This window comes from Nanorana parkeri, unplaced genomic scaffold (assembly GCF_000935625.1).
Source record: "Nanorana parkeri isolate BGI_ZX_2015 unplaced genomic scaffold, ASM93562v1 scaffold571, whole genome shotgun sequence".
NCBI lineage: Eukaryota > Metazoa > Chordata > Amphibia > Anura > Dicroglossidae > Nanorana > Nanorana parkeri.
In genome coordinates, this window is record NW_017306839.1 from 152,801 (window position 1) to 172,362 (window position 19,562).

Here is a 19,562-nt window from a genome sequence, read left to right on the forward strand (position 1 = left end):
GAGACAGAGTGTAAACTCCTCTGTACAGAAACTACAAATCCCATGATGCATCTCTCTTCGGGAGTCATGTCTGTGGCTGTGAGAATCTTGCAATGCCTCATGGGATTTGTAGTTCCACCACAGCTGGAGGGCCAGAGGTTTGCTACCCCTGCTCTAGAGTCTCTCCCATCCTCTGGAACTCTTTACCCCAACATGTCAGTCTATCTCCCACTCTGACTGCCTTTAGGCGATCCCTTAAGACTCATCTCTTCAGGGAAGCCTATCCCACCTCAACCTAACCACTCAAACAATTCATCCCCACACAGCTACCTCCTCATGTATCACTTCCCCCTCCCTTTTAGATTGTAAGCCCTCCTTACCATCTTGTCTTGTATTGTAATGTCTTCCTTACATTGTAAAGCGCTACGCAAACTGTTGGCGCTATATAAATCCTGTATAATAATAATAATACTGGTGGAATCGTCTCACTGTTCTGTCCTCTTTGGAATGGTGTGCAGAATCATAATACATTAGTGTACACAATTCCTTCATTATAAAAGGAAGCAGATACCCAGAGACTGACTGATATAAAACATTCTTCAAAAATACATAACGCAGGAGAAATGAACAGAATATACATAGCAGCCTGCAACTACTACACCTAATTAGACATATAAAAGACTATGACTTATCTGCAAACTAAACACACATTACAAAATAAATACCAATAGAACACTGAACATAGTGGCCTACCTTGTGAACATACAACTCTCCGGGTTTAGTAGTTTCAATGTTACCACCGGCTTCTGATGCCAAATCCACCACTACTGAACCTTCCTTCATGGTTTCAATCATATCCTGCTTGAACAATGTGGGAGCCCTTTTCCCTGTTAGTGAGGTAGAAGAAAATGAGAACATTTCTAAACAGAAGCACCTGTGGGAGCCTTTAAAGAATAAGTGCAGCCTAAAACAAAGTGCGCTTATCCCTTTTGCCCCTTTACCCTGACCTAACCTAACCCACCCGCCACAGATACACACTTACCTCAATCCAACAGTCACAGCCTCTAGTGTTGGTTTACATCCTGGCCGTGCTTGTGCATTCAAGTAGCATAAACTTCCATGGGGCAGTCTCCCACCATCTCCCTTTGTCCCCGGGCCTTGGGACACAACCCCACCGAAGTCTAAGGGCCTGTAACGCCCAGGTGCTGCTAGGACAGTGAAACTTGCAACACTGGATATAAACAAGCACCAGGAGTCATAGCCATGGATTGATGCAAGTATGCAAATGTGGAGAGGTCGGGTATGTTAGGTCAGGGTAGAGGCAAAAGGGGTAAGTGTGCTTTGTTTTAAGGTGCATTTATCCTTTTAAAAAGGACTTTACTGAGTACTTTGCACCTGTGCCATACAACAGAGACTTGGAACTGCCTGACATTTTAGATAACATGACCTGTTGGCTGTCCTTGGCAAATGGAATTAGGAAACACTGATTTAAAGAATACATTGATCAAAAATGGACTTTAGGTGCACCACTTCTCTTTACTGCTACTAAAGGAGAGGGGAAGGGGTCAGAGTGGTATTACTCTAATGGTAGAAGCCTTCAGGAATGTTAAAGCTTTTCTGTGTAGGGAGATCAGAAATTGGTGTTGTATTAAGCACATTTCCTAAAATGCTCCATCTTCTGACCCAACCTTATATCAGAATAAAGACAGCCAATAGTTGTCATAGAGGGAGCAAATTATTTATAATCAATGGTGACTCCGAGGGTTTTAAAACACAAGTATTTGACATAGGGATGTCCCGCTACCGGTACTAGCATCGGTATCGGGACCGATACCGATGCTGGTGACAAGTACTTGTCCCTGTCAAAATGCCCCGATACATAGTGGCGAGGCTTGCACTATTTTTTTTTCTTCTTTCCTTACCTTACGGCTGCTGTTCGGGAGAGCAGCGGCGAGTCAGCGTTGGTCCGGTGGGAGGAGCTCCAAGTGGGGTCCTAATTTATCCCCTGGATTAGATGATCCATAGTACATAATATGTGTGCTGTATATGTACTATGGATCATGATTTAACCTAGCAGGGAAGAATTGTGAGCACCTCCCACAAGCTGAGCACCGAGACGTGATGCATCGATCCTGCCCAGCGCCGACTATGAGAGGCACCGCGTGATGCAGCAGGGATCTGAGTGAAACTGAGTGAGGGAAGCTGGGACAGGGCTGGCTGTAAATCTATTGCTATAGTGTACTGGACATGTGTAATGTATATGTAGTACATATATACAGCACACACCTCCACTACACACCAGCAATAGAGTTACAATTCTCCCCTGCTAACATGAATAGGTTAAATCATGATCCATAGTACATAACATGTAGTTGTACTATGGATCATTTAAAGTCACATTTCCCTTTTTTAAAAAGTATCGGTAATTGGTATCGGCAAGTACATGAGGGGGAAAGTACTTGTACTTGTTCCTGAATAGTGGTATCGGGACATCCCTAAATTTGACAGAAGTGAATCCTTTATTGCCAGGTTACATACCGGGAATGAGAGCAGTAGTAATGATGATGTCTACATCTTGACACTGCTTGGCAAACAACTTCATCTCAGCATCATAAAACTCCTTGGACATTTCCTTGGCGTATCCTCCTTGTCCCTCTCCGGACTCCTTTAGATGTATTTCCAAAGGCTCAGCACCAATAGATTTGAACTGCTCCAAAGCTGCAGCCCTGCATAAAACAGAGATTAACATGTGCAAGGCACCAAACACATATCAGTTCAGAAAGTTGATCTCTGACAACAGCGCTATGTCATGGCATCACAGATATGGCCCTCCAGAGTAATATGTATACAGGAGATACAAAGATTAGCCCCGGTTTTATAGACAATCCTAGGAGTTAGGTAGCAAATGCTCCTTAAAAATTACAGCTGGCACCTAACTTTTGAGGTCGTCTCTAGCGGTTCTCGTCAATGCCTCTTAAGAAATCCTGCTGGCTCCTGGATTGGACAAGCTGGCTCATGAATTGCATATTAGTTTGTCCACCAACGAATTATATGGATCAAAATAAAATCTACACAGAGAATACATGGATTATGTAGAGGCAAAAATTCTAGTAGGTAGTTATGGTCATGCAAACCTGTGATTTGTTCATATAGGGCAAAGAAACTGGTTCTCTTTAAAGTCCAACACTGTCACAGGGGGGCACAAAGACTGAGCTCCTTACACAGGTCAAGAATTTCAGGCGTATTAAAGCTATACCCTAGCAGTGGGGCTACCCCAGCACTGTAAGGATTAAGTGCTCGCTGTGTTTAGGGAGCTAATACCACAAAGATATACTCACCCAAACATCCGACCCGGCTGGCTGCCACACCGGACTTGTTTTTCTGATAATGCTAAAGAGGAACTCCAAGAATTTTAAAAACCTATCCTTGCAGTGGGGCTTCCCCCGCAATCCAAGGGTTATGTCCTTGTCTTGTCTAGGGGAGTCAAATAAAGCAGATACTCACCTGATCCTTGGTCCTGCCGGGCTGCTAGGCCGCTGCCATTATCATGTCAAACGCAGGTCCACTGACTTGCATTAGACATGAGGACATTCTCCAGCTGAAGCGAAGGGGAGAGAGGCGAGTGCCGACCGCTGCAGAACCAAGGATCAAGTGAGTGAGTGTATATCTACACTGAGTGGCCAGATTATTATGACCACCCCATCAGTACTTCGTTGGGCCACGAGATGACTTCGTTGGGCCGCCACGTGACTCCACGAGATGTTGAAAGGTGGTGCGAGGAATCTGACACTGCACTGTTGCCCTTCAGTTGTCTTGTAGCAGTCTTGCCACTCTCCGTTCTGTCTTAACATTGACTAGTCGCTGACGGCCACAATTCTCACGTTCAGACCCAGATTTTCGGCTGACAGTCCAGTCTTTAAACACTTTAACAACAGCTGCTCTTGAACATTTAACGAATTCTGCTGTTTTGCTGATACTCGCTCCATGGCTCCGCGCCAACAATCATCCCACGTTCAAAGGCTGTTAAATCGCGTTGTTTACCCGTATCTTCAGAAAAAATCACTTCTACTGTCGTGGTAAACAACCTGCTTCCCTATTTATAATGGTCTGGCCCTCTAGCAACTTCAGCGCCAAATTATAGCTAATTTGCCTACAAACGTCAGGTGGTCATAATAAACTGGCCACTCAGTGTATATATCTGTTTTATATGATGACTCCCCTAGACAAAAAAAGCACTTATCCCCTTAAGGTGGGGGGAGGGGGGAGTGACAAGGGGTACATTGCAGTTGTCCAATCCCTAAATGTGCTAGCTGCATTTATTTTTACCTGGTGATCCTGCCAGTAATACACTTCCTGTCCTAGGTGACAATGATCACTCACCAGACTGTATCTACAAAGAAGCAGCATTGAGAGAAGTACAATTAGGGCTACATAATAATTTCCCTTCTACTCCCCTCCAGAACATAGTAGGGATGGGTTCTGTAGTCCTCAAAGATAGCTGAGAACAGTGTACCTGATAGGAGTGCAGCACAGGAAAAGATCACAGGACGTTTTCCACTCGCTTGATTTCTGGCAGGATCATCAGAGGGTTTTTTTGTAGATATTAACCCCTTCATGACTGAGCTTTATTTCAGTTTCTGTTTGTAAATGACTGAAGCACTTTTTGCTGTGAGATTCTTCCACAGCAGTAATATACCTTCTTACCAAGTGCACCCACATATATTATATATTGTTTTTTTGGAGGACAAATAGGGCTATATAATTTATATTCACATGCTGTATGTGTGTCCAACACCTCACTTAGTATGAATAACAAAAAAAAAAAAAAAAAAAAAAACCACACAGTTTTGATGATTATTATTATTTTTAAATAGCACAGCTAAAAAAATGCATTCAAATAAATGATGTGTCCTTTATTTGGAAACACCTCAAATCTCTCGGATTTCAGAAATGTTTCTGTACTTTTCAGCCTAAAACTAAAAGCTAACATTTTATTTTTTCTCTCCAAAAACTAATAAGTTTGGTTAGGTGGCCTACAATGTCACTGTCATTAAGTGTCACTAACTGTCACACTTAGGGACAGCGACATACTTTGAACAACGCCGTCATGAGGGGGGTTAAATTAAAAAAAATTAACCCCTTAGGGTGAAAAAACAAATCTGCAGCTCAGCTGCAGATTGTCATTGTAATGGGTTAATTTTTAATAAAAATTATAGTATAAAAAAATATTTACATTTTTAACAATTTCTTTTTGTCTATTATAATCAGTCACTATGAGTGCTTGCTACTTTAAATTTTTATTTTTTTTAATTTTTGGTTGCTATTAGGCTGCTCCAAACATAGGAACAGATAATAATTACCTTAGTGACACTGATCCTGACAGCATGACAGGATTAGATCTCACTAGGCTTCCGATCGTCCTCAGACAATCAGAACTTTGCTACATTTCAGCAAAAGAAATATATTGTTTCTTATTGCTGGCTGAAGAATGTATTGTAACAAAAGCCTATAAACATCGGGACTTGCCCATGTCTATAGAGCTGTCAAAAAAGAAATATCAAAGCAGCGAGTCATGTTCTGCTTCTGCTATTTCACCTGTCAAATGCCAGATCGCCCATATTTGTAACAGCTTCTTTCTTTCATTAAAGAAAGAAGCTGTTACAAAAGCTTAACTAATCAATGGATGCCTCAATACTGAGTCATCCATTAATGACCAGTAACCACTGATTCTCAGCAGTTACCGGCATTTCAAAACCCTGAATAGCTGCTCACGTACAGTGTAAGTGAGCAGTCATTTGTGCACTTCACAATGGAGACGTAGTCGCGTAGGAGTTAAACAGACAAAAAAACATTTTCAACAGTGTATTTAACAGATCTGAGCGAATAAGTGAAGCTCATTGTTTAGGTTTACCTCAGTTTTAATTTTTAAATTACACTTTAAAAGATCAAAGTTATTGAAATCTTAGTTTTCATTAACGGAGAGCAGATCGTGGCAGGCTTTCAGCCCTCTAATGTCAAGACACATCAGATGTTAGAAACATCTGAAGCTGGACTTGAGTCTTTGTTATGATTTTTTGAGAATCAATTATTTCACTGTACATGCAGCTAGAAAAGGTAAGGGGTGGCTTTAAGCTATCTTACTGTTTGTTAAAGTGCCTAAAAATACATTCAAGTACCTTATTAACAAAAATGTATCTTAATTTGTGTATCTCTCGGCTGTAGATCCTCAAATCATCTCGGAATTGGTGTTCACACTGTCCTTCCTTCTGGAGGGTGGCTACTTTTATTCCCCATGGTCCTTGTGTGTGTTGTAAAGTAGCCTCCATGATACTGTTCCTCGCGGATATGGGCCCTTCTCTAGCAGAGTCCCTTAGAATCTTGCAGAGTTTCGCCACATGTTCTGGGTTGTCAGTTAACTGGAGCAAGTTCCAGTATCTCCCCCTAGATCCTATTGACCACTCCTTGATTTTGCCCTACGCTCAGTTACAGCAGATGACCACATTTAAATATCTGGGACTCACCATCTCTAATTCTGTTTCGGACTTCATAGCACTTAATGTTAGCCCAGTCATTACCCAATTTAAAACCCGCCTTTTGGCATGGAGGAATCTCCCCCTATCCCTGATTGGTAGAGTCAGCCTAGTAAAGATGAAACTCCATCCGTTACTGCTTTACACCTTGCGCAACTCCCCAGTGTGGATTCCAAAAAGGATCTTTAGAACAATAGACTCCCTGATCGCCGAGTTTCTTTGGAATGGTAAGGCGCGCAGGATTAAACTGTCAGCTCTACAACTGCCATGGGGGGAGGGGGGGTTGGCGGTTCCCAATTTTTATTGGTATTTTTTGGCGGGCCAGCTGACGTTTGCTCACAGGTGGCTCATGGTGGGGGACCCTGATCCAGCGGTCACCTTGGAGGCTGCCTTGGTGGGGTCATATGAAGCTCTGAGACATTTGGTGTACCGGGGCCGTCACTCCCCCAACCGTCAGACACCATCTATGAGATCTGTCATGAAGGCCTGGAATATAGCCGAGGTGAGGGTACTGCGACCTCCCCCAAATCTCTCCCCACATACACCATTGTGGAGAAACCCTTCACTTTGCTTCCATTTTAGACCCCGTGGCTTGGACGGGGGTCTGCGTCGCTTTGAGGATCTAAAAATAGCGTACTCATTGCCGAACAGTCATTTCTTCCGTTATTTACAGTTGCGCCACGACTTCTCTTCTCTGGGGGCCGCCTGTCTCTCTCCGTCTCTGGGATGGAGTCCTTACTTCGTGTGGTGGTTAAACCATTATCTACCATTTATAAATTGCTTTCACACAAGGGAGGGGGGTCCCTGGAGAGATGTAGAGGAGCTTGGATACATGACTGTTCGGATCTAGAGGTGGAGGATCTGGAGGAGTTATGGAGCACACCTATGACCACCTTAATCTCCGCAAGGGATAGGTTGAATCAATATAAAAATTGTTCATCGTGCATACTACACGCCGGCCAGACTTGCTACTATGCATTCCACAGAGTCCTCTAGATGCTGGAGATGTCCCTGGGAGCCGGCTGATCTCGTGCATGTGTTGTGGTCCTGCCCTAGAGTTGAGAACTATTGGAGGGGGGTCATGGATGTGGCCTCGGGGCTATTGCAAACTCCCTAGCTGCAAATATCCAAACCTGTATACTGGGCCTCATCGATGGTCTTGTTCCCTTCGTGGCATCCCGCACACTTTTCACATACCTGTTCTATGCCAGGAAGCTCCTTATCCTCCATTGGAGGAAGTCGGAACCGTCTGATCTGGGGGCTTGGAGGGCACTGGTCAACGCATTCCTACCACTGCACAAAGCTACTTATGCTAGTAGAGGGTGTCCTAGTAAGTTTGACAGAATCTGGTCCGTCTGGATGGAGTCTGACACTACATTAACGATTTAGATAAACAAACATAGTAAGCGCTTGGCGTTGGACAGCCTGGCTGGGGGTGCCTCGTAGGAGGTTTCTGGCTTTTCAGAGAATCCTGGTGAGATAATACTGTACAGGATGAGAGGGCGATGAGTTTTTTGGGGTTCTCATTTCCTCATTTATTCTGTTTAACTGATCTTTGTTGTTTAAATGATTGTTGTACCCTGCATCGGTTGAAAGGGACTGTAGAGCTTTGATGCAACGTTTCTCATCAAGGAGCTGGCGGAGGGGGCGGATTGGTGGCAAATATTTCAAAAGAAATCCTGCATGTGCCTGGGAGTGGAGGGGGGGTTATTATGGTCAGAGGGAAGTTATTGTTTATGTAACATGTACTGTTCTGTATGTCTATCAGCATATGTTATGCTGTACTGTATACACTGTTGTGTATGATTGGGGTGCTATGTTAGTGCCCGCATTGTTATTGTAATGTGATTATTTACTATGCAAAATTAATAAAAAGTTTTTAAAAATAGATGAATGGAGGATCTACAGCCAAGTGATACACAAAGATACAATTTTGATAATATTTAAGGTATCTGAATGCATTTTTAAGATCGAACTCCTAATGTCACTCTAAAGATATGTAAATAGTTTAAAAGGTCCACAGTCTGGGCACAGATGCTCTTTTTTTTTTAAGCATGTAGTTTTTTATTCAGATTTGTCATAAAAAAGAATACAGAACAAAAGACATAACAGATGCTCTTTAAAAAAAAAAACTCCCAATCATGTTACCATGGGATTCAACATATATGTATTATGAGATGTGGAGTGAATTCAGATTTTTAAAGAGAAATCGGTCATAAGGAGATTAATTGCAGTTGTTATTGTGACCTCACTTTTAAGAACACTTCACCGGCTGTATTCTAAAGGCTTTACGTATAAATCCTGTGCACTCTGAGTTGGTGTGCAGTAACATGGGCAGGGTGCATCCAGGTCTGTACACGGTCTGCGGAAAGCAGTGTGTGAGGGTGCACTGCCCCTGTGCTTCTTTCCACAGCCCTGGGCGCATCAACAACCGGCCCTTCATGCTGTACATAGCAACACGCCCGTGTGAATGAGGCCTAAATATAAAAGTAGTTCTGAAACCCATTTACAGGATGCTTGTTTGAGGTCTGAAATTGAAAGTACCGAGGTCAGACACAGCGAGGCATTTAGCATTTTCAGTAGGATGACTGCAATGATAGCCTCCATACCTCTTCATATCAGAGTCAAATTCTAATCTCATTATGAAACAGCCATACCTGGTGTCGAATCCTCGGACGATGGCACCCATTGATTTAGCAGCTCCTGCAGCAGCCAGACCAGCAACACCACCCCCGATGATTAATACCTACAGAGAAAGAAAGATCACTATATGAAGAAGTATACAAATCATTTTCAGAATTGCAACTCCCAACACTGCTAACAAACATGAAGAATAACACTTTGTTGAAGCGAGTAGGAAACGGAGACATCAAGTGCTGCTCACTGATGGACTTCTGAGTAATCGTTAGTAGTGAATTTAGGCACACACACACACATATACATATATATACACTGTATATAGATATGTGTGCGTGTATTTTTTTTTTCCTTTAGCAAATGAAGTGCAAGCCAGGGACTACAATATTTAAAAGCCGTGTTCACCCTTACAACAAAGGAACTGGAACACAAAATGTGTAGCAAGTGCCTGGACTCAAGTACTCCATATTGCGTCTCCAGCACGTTATAGTTTCCAGGTTCAATAAACATCCATGAACTCATCCATTGGCTACATCATCTCCACAATACCACACACACTGTACCAGATACTTTCCAGACAGACACAGAGAATGTTTGTTTCCATGCAGAGAGCACAGAAATTTCCCTTCCTAATTCAGCGTGTCACAGGTGTGCATTACTATGCAGGAGCACATGTGAGCGCTTAATACATACACTGCAATACCATGCTTCTACAGGAGCTCCGGGCTAAACAAAAAGGTTCTGTAGCTCCTACCTGCTGCTTAAGTGATAGTCCGGCTGGACCAAAGACTATAGTGTTTATAGACTCCCCCTGTGCTTCATATTCTTATTGCTCTCCTAGTCCTAGCAATAAAAATTAAAAAACCATATGTTGGCTAAAGCTAAAGCTGCTTTTGATAATGTACCAACCACAACCCACTGGATCAAAAAGGTGAACAATTGATGGAAGCCGAACGCTGGGTAGTAACCTGTAAGGATCAATACGATACATTTTATGACATTTGGACAACCTGCTCTTTGATCGCCCCTTCCCTCCTATTCGCCCAATCCTACCCAGCCTTTATACCCCCCTCGCCCCAACCAACCCCCCACCTGCCCAGTGCCCAACCTCTTCCCTTCGCCAAGCTTGCATGGCAAAGTGTAAATAGTTTTCTATGTTCCCTGTTCACTGACGCAACATATGTTGCATTTTTCTGCAGCACACCTAACATCCATTCTACACGACAATTACTTTCAGTAATGAAAAAATATATTTTTTAAAAAGGTCAGAAAAGAAATTGTAATATTTCATTGCTGGTCAGTGTGAAAAGCCTCCATACACTGCTGGTCAGTGTGAAAAGCCTCCATACACTGCTGGTCAGTGTGAAAAGCCTCCATACACTGCTGATCAGTGGGAAAAGCCTCCATATATTTGTCAGTGTGAGAATAACCCGCATACATTGGGGGTCATTAGAAGGGCCCTCCTACTGGCAGTCAAGTTGAAAGAACGCTCATTACATGGTGGTCAGACTTCTCTTTACATTGTCAATGGGGGGGGGGAATAAATGATCATTACATTAGGTACATGTGGTCTGGGGGGGCAGGTTAGGCAAAGCCTAACTTTTTCTCCATTCAGACTGACTAGAAAGCCTCCCCCACTGTGTAGCCTGTCATGAATGGATTGTCACCTGGTAATTACAGGTGGCGATTCATCTGGCTTTTAACAGCTAGATTACACAGCGGTGGGCAGCTCGCTGCCGTGCAACTGCACATAGTGAGGACAGGGGTGCCAGAGGCTTGAGCTCTGTGGATGGTTTGGACCACTAGCAAAGCACCATCGGTCCAAGCCATCCAAACAAAAAAGCACTGATGGCATCTATCCAGATGCCTCATCAATGACAAGCAAGGGACACGGAGGCTCCTCCCTCCTCCACACATAGCTCTGTGACAGGGCCTGGGGGTGCCTCACCTGCCATGTGCCTCAACACACGTCCCTGCATTACATATGTTGTCAATGGGATGAGTGTCTCACTTACAGATAGCTAAAAATATCGGGAGGTTTCTTAATTAAAAGTTAAAAACTGCGCACTAGTCTAAGAAACCCCCAGCAACCCCTGAGAGAGACTGAAGTACAGTGTGCGACATGCACCCACCACACTTGTTGTGGGTCTGCACCTAATTCATCAGTACGCATCAGGCGAACGTGCGAGAATTCAGTCAATACTGAAAAGCCATCTCTCAGATATATATATATAAATAATCAAAATTTCCTGAGCACCCTACATCAGGGCTCAAAATTTCAAGTCCTGAGCTACTAGCCAGGCCTTAAGAGACCCAAAAAAGGGGAAGATGTGAATGTGCTGTACTGTGACTTTTTATTTTTACTTTTGTTCCAGTTCTGTCTTCCTTTTGTCAATATTCAAACTTTAAAAAGGAGAACTATGGGGTAAGTGGTTTTCCCCATAGTTCTCCTCAGGGTCACGGGAGGACATAAACTAGCATCCTCCCGTGACCCAAAGCTCAGAATAACGTGAGCTACAGCTCACGGTATACCAAAACGCTGCAGCCGGGACGGATCACTACATTACTGTCGAGACCCACCCAGCTGCGTGAGTGACAGCTAGCTCTGCCTATCTAGAGGCAGAGCCAGCTGTACCCGCCCCCTCCCCCGTCCGTTCCGCCAGTCAGAGCTGGAGGATTGGACAGGGGAGGGGGGGGGGAATTCCTGCAGGGAGCCGTGAGTGACAGTCACTGTTCTCTGCAGGGACAGGATCGAGAAGTGGGCAGGGACCTATATTTATTTTAATTCTTTTGTTTCCATGCGACTATTCCAGACAAGTTTTCTTTTTATTGGGGATAAAGTATGTGGTCATTTCAGCTGCACTCTGAAATGACCACATACTTTATCCCCAAATGTTCTACAAAAGTGTGCAGTGTGAACCCTGAATGAGTGAGTTGCCTCCTCTCTGGACACAATTTACTTTACGTCAAAGCGGCTACAGTTAAATAGACCAATTCACTTGACAAACTCCAAGCATGAGATGCGCCATCACACCACTAGAGGGCAGCAGTGTACTTATAATAACTGACAAACCCCTTGTATACAGAATTGTATCAATACATTATAATAAGCTGCATACAAATAACAATTAGGGAAAACCTCTTTCCAGGTTGCCAAAACATTTAAAAAGTCGGTTTTTGGGGATTGCTCATTAACATGGTAACCCACTAAAATAAAAACTTCAGCAGCCCTGAAAAAAATCACAATCCTGGCCTATAACTGCTCATGTGCCATTTGTTCACAAATAAAAAAAAAAAAAAAAAATACATTTTGGTTTGCATAATTAACTGTGCTGATGAAAGTGCTTAGAATATTTTCTGTAAATGCTCCCCTACCATATACCTTTGCCTAAAGGAGATGATTTTTGCTTATATTATCCAGAGAGAATACTCCCAAGTCTGACTGTGTGTAATATGTACTATAGTAAAGGCCATATCAGCAAATTAGACTGCAGAATCCCAGTTTACATTGCATACAATTCTGTGCATGCCCTGCTCCATGTCCGCAGCCTAAGGCCTTGTTCACACCAAATGCAGACCAGATCCGGTCAGGTTTCTGCACACGCAGTGTAGTGGGTTGTGCCGCGTTTGATGCGTTTAGGGCCGGTTTTGGTAAAAAAAATTAAAAAATTTAAGTTTAACATGGGCTTTCAGGCACTTGCATGCGTTTTTGATGCGTTTCAGACCAGATCCAGAGCAGGTAAAATAGGGCTTGCCGCATTTTTTTCATCCGGTCTGGATCTGGTCTGGATCCGCACGCTGCGATTTGAACTGGAGGTCAAAATACCATAGGAATACATTGGACGCAGTTTTGATCCGGTCTGCACCTGCTCTGGTCCGGATCTGCTCCGCGCTTGGTGTGAACAAGCCCTTAGAGTCAACCCTGGCCAATGGACATAAAACACACACACTTCGTTGGACCGCCTGTACCTTTGATTACAGCACTCATTCACCATGGCATTCTGTCGATAAGCTTATGCAATGACACAACATTTATTTCCCTCCAGAGGTGCATTAATGTTTCACCAAGATCTTGTAGTGATGATGGGAGAGTCGGACCACTGGGTAAAGTCTTCTCCAGAACATCCGAAAGATTCTCAATGGGGTTAAGGTCTGAACTCTGTTGTGGCCAATCCATGTGTGAAAATGATGTCTCATGCTCCCTGTACCACTTTCACAATCTGAGCCCGATGAATCCTGACATTGTCATCCTATATACACACACACACACACACACACACACACACACACTATATAAGACCAGCAGCAAAAGAGTACTGCACAGAAAAAAAATACTTAAAAAAGTATTATAGAGTATTATAATTCCAATAATTTGCTGGCTTGTTGGGGCAGATAAAGATTGGCTATAGACCATGGACATCTATTAGTACCAGTGTCAAGTATGGCCACACCAGACTGCTTTGAAGTTTAATAAGACAAAGACCACAAAGCTAAGTGTGGCTCAGTCAGAATGACAGTACATGAAGATATGCCATAGACTAGCTAGGAGAGGCATATCAACAATTAACTTATATTAAATGCCAGGCAAAAAGTAAATAGCACCATAACAACTATATGGTCTATATACACACACACATACACATATGTGTATACACATATGCATACATCAACAATAGGTTGGACTTGATGGACTTATATCTTTGTTCAGCCTCAAATACTATGTAACTATGTAAAACGGTTATATGTTGTAATTGTTAATCACTGAACCCTAGCCATAGTGAACATATAGATTCAGTAGACATAACAGCAACCTGGCACCTTCCATCCTCCAAATCCCACCCTGCTATTGCCTGAAATCACAGCTAATGAACACAAGGCCAGCTGGAACATAAAAGCAGCTCACGTTCCGTCCAGCAGCAGGTGTAGCTTTGCATGCTACATCTGGATCAGAACAATCTCCTGCACACCGTGAAATAAGAAGAATAAACATGGCCCCCATTATGATGTGAAGGACATCACGGCCAAACCTGCAGGAGCACAGAGGTACAATGTCGCCATCTGCTGACTGCTACAGTAATAACACCAGAGTGGCAACAGGAAATCACAAATGGATGACTTACTGGAAGGAGTCTTACACTGGGCACAATACATACTAGGCACGCATCATTTCCTGCCCTCCTACAAGAAATTAAATAGAACTAATCCGGTTCTCTGAAGACATCACTAGTTTAAGAACACTTTAAAAACTGGGCTTAAAACTATCTTAGAAACTCACTGAAATACATCTAGATGCAACAGAATACCCACTTATGACTTCTTTGTGGCCTGACATACAGTACCTTGATTGCACCACATAATATACAGGGAACACCTTTCTGTTTGATGTTATGTCAATGTTATACCCATCTATACTGTGTATCTAGAAACATGGTCAAAATTTCCAACACCCTGCCATTCTCAAACAATTCCCACCCCACCTGAATCTCTGAATGAGATGACAGTCCCATCTGCCATCGTGGTAGAGGGACTCCCAGATCTCACTGGAGCACAAGTGTGGACACATCTCCACACTTATAGTACATGGACTACTTTCTGCAACCCCATAACCAAGTCAATACCTCCATAGGAACCTGAGGTTGGGATGTAAACAATGCAGAAGCATGTGCACTGCACCCAGGATACACCAATCACAGTTGCAATGCTCTGCAGGTTTTAATACATAAAATCTAAAAGAAAATGCACATTATTTCATTTATTAATGTCGGTGCATATAGTGATTTGGACTATGCCTTTAAAGTTTAGTCTCCGATTCTATAGTCTAGGGATTGCCCATCTGAATTCCAATATCATGTTACCTGCTGAAGGATTTGCAATTCTGGCTGGCCATTCTACCGATACAAATCGTGCAAGAGGACTGTGCTGCTACTTCCGGAATTTGTGCTGTGTTAATACTTCCTGGGTCAGCTCCCTGAGCGCTGCACAGGATGATGCGGATTCATTGTCTGCTAACGAGTCAGGAGGTGGAGACACAGCAAGCTAACCCAGGAAAATTAATTGCTTGATCAGAAACACAGTGCGTCACTAGTGCAAAGTGGAAAATATGTGAGATCGCAGAATTTATGTCCTATTTCAAATACATTTGATCACACTTATTTGTCAACCATTTGCATGGAGCTTCTCTTGCAATACTAACGTATTTTGGCTCAGATCTGCCCACCGGAGTTTATAATGTACAGGCAATCCCCGAGTTACATATGACTCCTACTTACAAACGGAGGCTATTACTGTACAGCAGGGGTAGTTGTAATGTTATCGCGCTTGTGCTGACAAGGAGTGCCCGCCTTTTTGGGTCTGGTTCATAGTGCTGTATATACATTACAGGAAGTTGGCTGCTCTTAGACGTGCAGACGAGTGGTGCCCACCTCTTCTTCCGGGTAACTGTGAGGTTTTTACTGCTGTCTGTATCCTCATTAGAAAGATTTAATCTCACTTCTTGTCCTTGAGACAACAGGAAGTGAGAGGAAATCTACCCCTAGGAAGGGAAATTCACTCCTGTAAGAGTGATCATGGGAAAAAGATGTTTCCACTGAAGCTTCATCCCCAATCCTTGTTTCCACGACAACACAATTTTCTACATCCAATTGTCACATGGACAGAAAGTGAGGTGAAATCTCCTGAACAGGGCCACACAGCAAAACAAACTTTACAGGGGGTTAACCCTTCCCTATGCTATCCAAAACAAACATTTTGGGTTACACTTGAGTTACACTTAAAAAGATTTCCTGTTCCAACTTACATACAAATTCAACTTAACAAACCTACAGTCCCTATCTTGTTCGTAACCCGGGGACTTCCTGTATTAAATAACTGTAAAGTGGCTACATGTTTGCTCAGGAGGTACAACAACCTCCTAATCTGAAAATAATATCACACAGAGGATTTAGGTAGAGAAATATAAACCGGTCATTGCAAACTTCTCCTTCTGAGCATGCTAGATGCCAAGCTAACCCTCTGGCTTCAATAATGAATCACAGACTTAAAACAACCTCAGACTTCACTGGCTGCAAGCACCGGGGAGCAAGCATTCGGCTCATGCTTGCAGTGGCTGGAGAGCGGAGAGGTGGCGGCTTTTTCTTAGATGAGAACCAGTAAGGAAAGTCAATATACACTTCCTGAACAGGTCGGCTGTGTGACGATGATGGGGGATTGGAGTCTGAATATTGCCAAATAGAATTTCTTTGTTTCCCAGTCAGAGCACCGGCAGGTCTTCATTTAGAATTGACAGGCGCCTCCACATTCCACAGAAGAGATGCTAGATGGCTGTGATGTTTTATTGCTCCAGTCCGAGTGAAATTCCAAAATATCAATCCAAGCCTTTTTATGGCTGTCATTAAAGGCATGGCACCAAACATTCATATATTTGCCAGTGGACAATTTATAATCAACAAGCAGGTCTGGAGAGGTGGTGACCCCGGTGACCTCCGCATTCTCTCTAAAGTCATAAAACCTGAGGTTGAAAATAAAGCTACATTTTATTAATTTGGAGTTGGGCGGGGATAGGTAAACTAAAGGTTCATTCTCCTCCTGCTCGCCCGCCCCAGCCCTGGGACAGCCTCCAAAAGGGGCTTATAAAATATTCTGTGTTGGCAATTAGAGTGGCTCTTGGTTTAAACATCGAGGAACTAGAAGTCTGAACATCAGAGAAGAGTTCCCCTTTAATCTTTGGACATTATCTGCTGGAAGTCTGCTTGAAGAAGAGCCTTGCAGACTTCCCCTTTGCTTCTTGAACTCTGAACTCTGTCAGAACTCACAATTCCAGGACTGTTGAGTATTCTTCTTTTATTCCCTTTTATTTTGCTGTTATATATATATATTAGTCTCTTTTATTAAAACTTTTTCTGTATATTTTCTGCACTGTCTCTTTTATTAAAGGACGATATAAAAAAATCGTTAAGCTTATCTCTACGCTCGAAATACGAACTTAAAAGTATCCTTGCCTCTTTGAAGAGTGCTACTGTATAGTGACTCCTGTTATATTCCTGTCTGAGAGGACAATAGTATGGTCGCAGCATTTGCCGGGCACGGTTTGTATTCCGAAAAACACATGGTGGCAGTGGAAGTTTTGTGGGTAAAGGGTTAACTGCGGAGTTACCCAACCCTGGTGACGATCGCTCTCAGTCTGCTGGCCTGAGATTGTGTCCCGCGAGCTGGGAAATCTCTGCGCAGGGTGAGGCTGAGAGTGGTATCGCCACGTCCTTGTGACGCTCACGCTCGGTTCAGACTTGTGTATGGTCACGTGGGATTGACGTACAGCGGGTTTGGGCCGGGCGTACGTCACAGGCTGTTTTTATAAAAGTGACTATTCAGCACAAAGTGACATTGCCTTTGCAAAGGACCTCAAGAAAGCGTGGACAGCTCAAGCTGTAAAATGTTGATTTGTTAAGCATCATAGGCCTGTTATTTCATTGAGGGGGCAGAGTGGAGTTACATATGCCAGAACTTTAGGAAAGAGGTTCTACATACCTTGGCTGGGGGGACCTTTCCTGCTGCCGTTATCTGTCCAGTGAAAAAACGTCCAAAGTTGTTTGCAGCCAGGACAACAGCTTTGTATCTGCAAGGTAAAATGGAAGCTAAGATAGTAGATCACGATATCCGAACACATATTAAAAAGAACTACAGCCAAAAACAAGATAAAAATGAATAGTCCATTAGAAGATAAAATAACAAAAACAGCTTCTGTGGCAATACTCGCCTTCAATTCAGAGAGTTTCCCCCACAGTAATCTTTTCTGCTTCTAGATATCCCCAGTCTGAGGCCAGCATCATTCAACCCTCTTGGACCCCCACCCTGGAACAGCTGCAGCTTGTGACTAGGCAGAGAAAGAGAAGGAGCATCCAGATGAGCTCATCTCTCTGTTGCTCTGCTTTCTCCTTCCATGAGCATGCTTCTTGTCAGCACATGAACCGATTGGATTCTTGGACAGTTTCTTCTTTTCAGACTCGAGCCCTGCTATACAGGGACTGTAAGGCTGGGTTCCCACCTGGGCGGTAGAGTAATGCGCGTATGGGCCACGCGTTACCGCGATTTGCGGTCCTCGAAACGCACGTCTAACGAGCATTTACTAGAGCTATCCGGCTGTATCCTAATGGATGCGCACGGAAATACGCCCCAAAAGAAGCTCCTGTACTTGTTTGGGCGTAGGGCTTTTTCAGCGTGTTTCGACGTGCTGAAATACACCCAGGTGGGAACCATGCCCATGGGAAATAATGGGATTTCACTTGCTGAGCGTTTTTCAGCGCTTCGAGCAGCGCTGAAAAACGCCCAGGTGTGAACCCAGCCTAAGAGGCTGATACCAGGTCAGATTGAGGTACTAATGGTGCCCATACACTGCTCGATTCTCGTACGAGAATTGCAGGAAATCCCGCGATCGTACGAGAATCGAGCAGTGTGAACGAAGACATGCGACCGTTTCTACTGTACGGTCGCACGTCTTTTGTCTAAGGAGCACGCTAGAAAACCAGCCGAAAATCGTACGATTTTTGGCTGGTTTGAACGGTGCTTGGGAGACAAATGCCGAACAGGCCGGTGTGCGCGCGCGCATACACTGCCCGTTCAGCATTGCGGTCATCGGAAGCCCGCCCCTCAGCTTGCGATGATCGAGAGTGCGATCTGCCTGTCCAAGATAGGCAGATCGTACGTTTTTTTAATCACTTTACAACCATCGCAAGACCAAGGTCTTGCGATGGTTGTACAGTGTATGGCCACCTTTACACTGCTAGCATTTAAAAACTAAATTTAGGACCCATTCACACCATAGCATTGCGTTAATCGCACGATACTGTGAGTTTTGCACATGCTTTTGCAGAACCCACCTACTGCACATGCACTGCAACGCATAGCCACCAGAAGGTGTGTTGGGGTGTCATTCAAATAAAAAGGCAACACACCTAGCGCACAGTACTGATCAATAGGTGCACTGTGCGATAGCGTGTAGGGCTGCAACAACTAATCGACATAATCGATTATAATCGATTATTGAAAAAGTTGTCAACTTTTTCAATAATCGATTAATCGTCTTCCGATCAGTTGGCCCTGTTCACGGCTCCACACACGCTGCGCGCCGCACCTCTTCCCCCACCTCACGCTCGCCGCTGCCAGACCCGCCCACATCCACACTCTTCACACCGCACCTCCTCCCCGCCTCACACTCACCGCCCGCCCACATCCACGATCGGCACAGGGACGCGGGGAGATGTAGTAAGGAGGAGTAGGTGTGGGGGGATGACAGCCACCGATAGACAGGTCCGATCTCAGAAGCAAGTTGCTGGAAGACTGCTCAGGTAAGCCTGCACTTTCCCACACATGGTGCTCTATAATGTATTGCTGGGATTTGTATTCCTCTATAGCTGATGGTAC

At 43.9% G+C, this 19,562-nt stretch overlaps 1 protein-coding gene across 1 annotated transcript in view; it reads right to left on the bottom strand.

Annotated features, from left to right (window-relative positions):
* The window catches only part of NNT (nicotinamide nucleotide transhydrogenase), a 120,002-nt gene that overhangs the window by 77,596 nt on the left and 22,844 nt on the right, over positions 1-19,562 (bottom strand). The window contains exons 6-9 of the mRNA XM_018562314.1: positions 17,670-17,757; positions 9,167-9,255; positions 2,518-2,705; positions 733-866 (exon numbers count right to left, since the gene is read on the bottom strand). Of these exons, the coding sequence (XP_018417816.1) occupies positions 733-866; positions 2,518-2,705; positions 9,167-9,255; positions 17,670-17,757 (499 nt within the window). The remainder of the gene's footprint in view (positions 1-732; positions 867-2,517; positions 2,706-9,166; positions 9,256-17,669; positions 17,758-19,562) is intronic.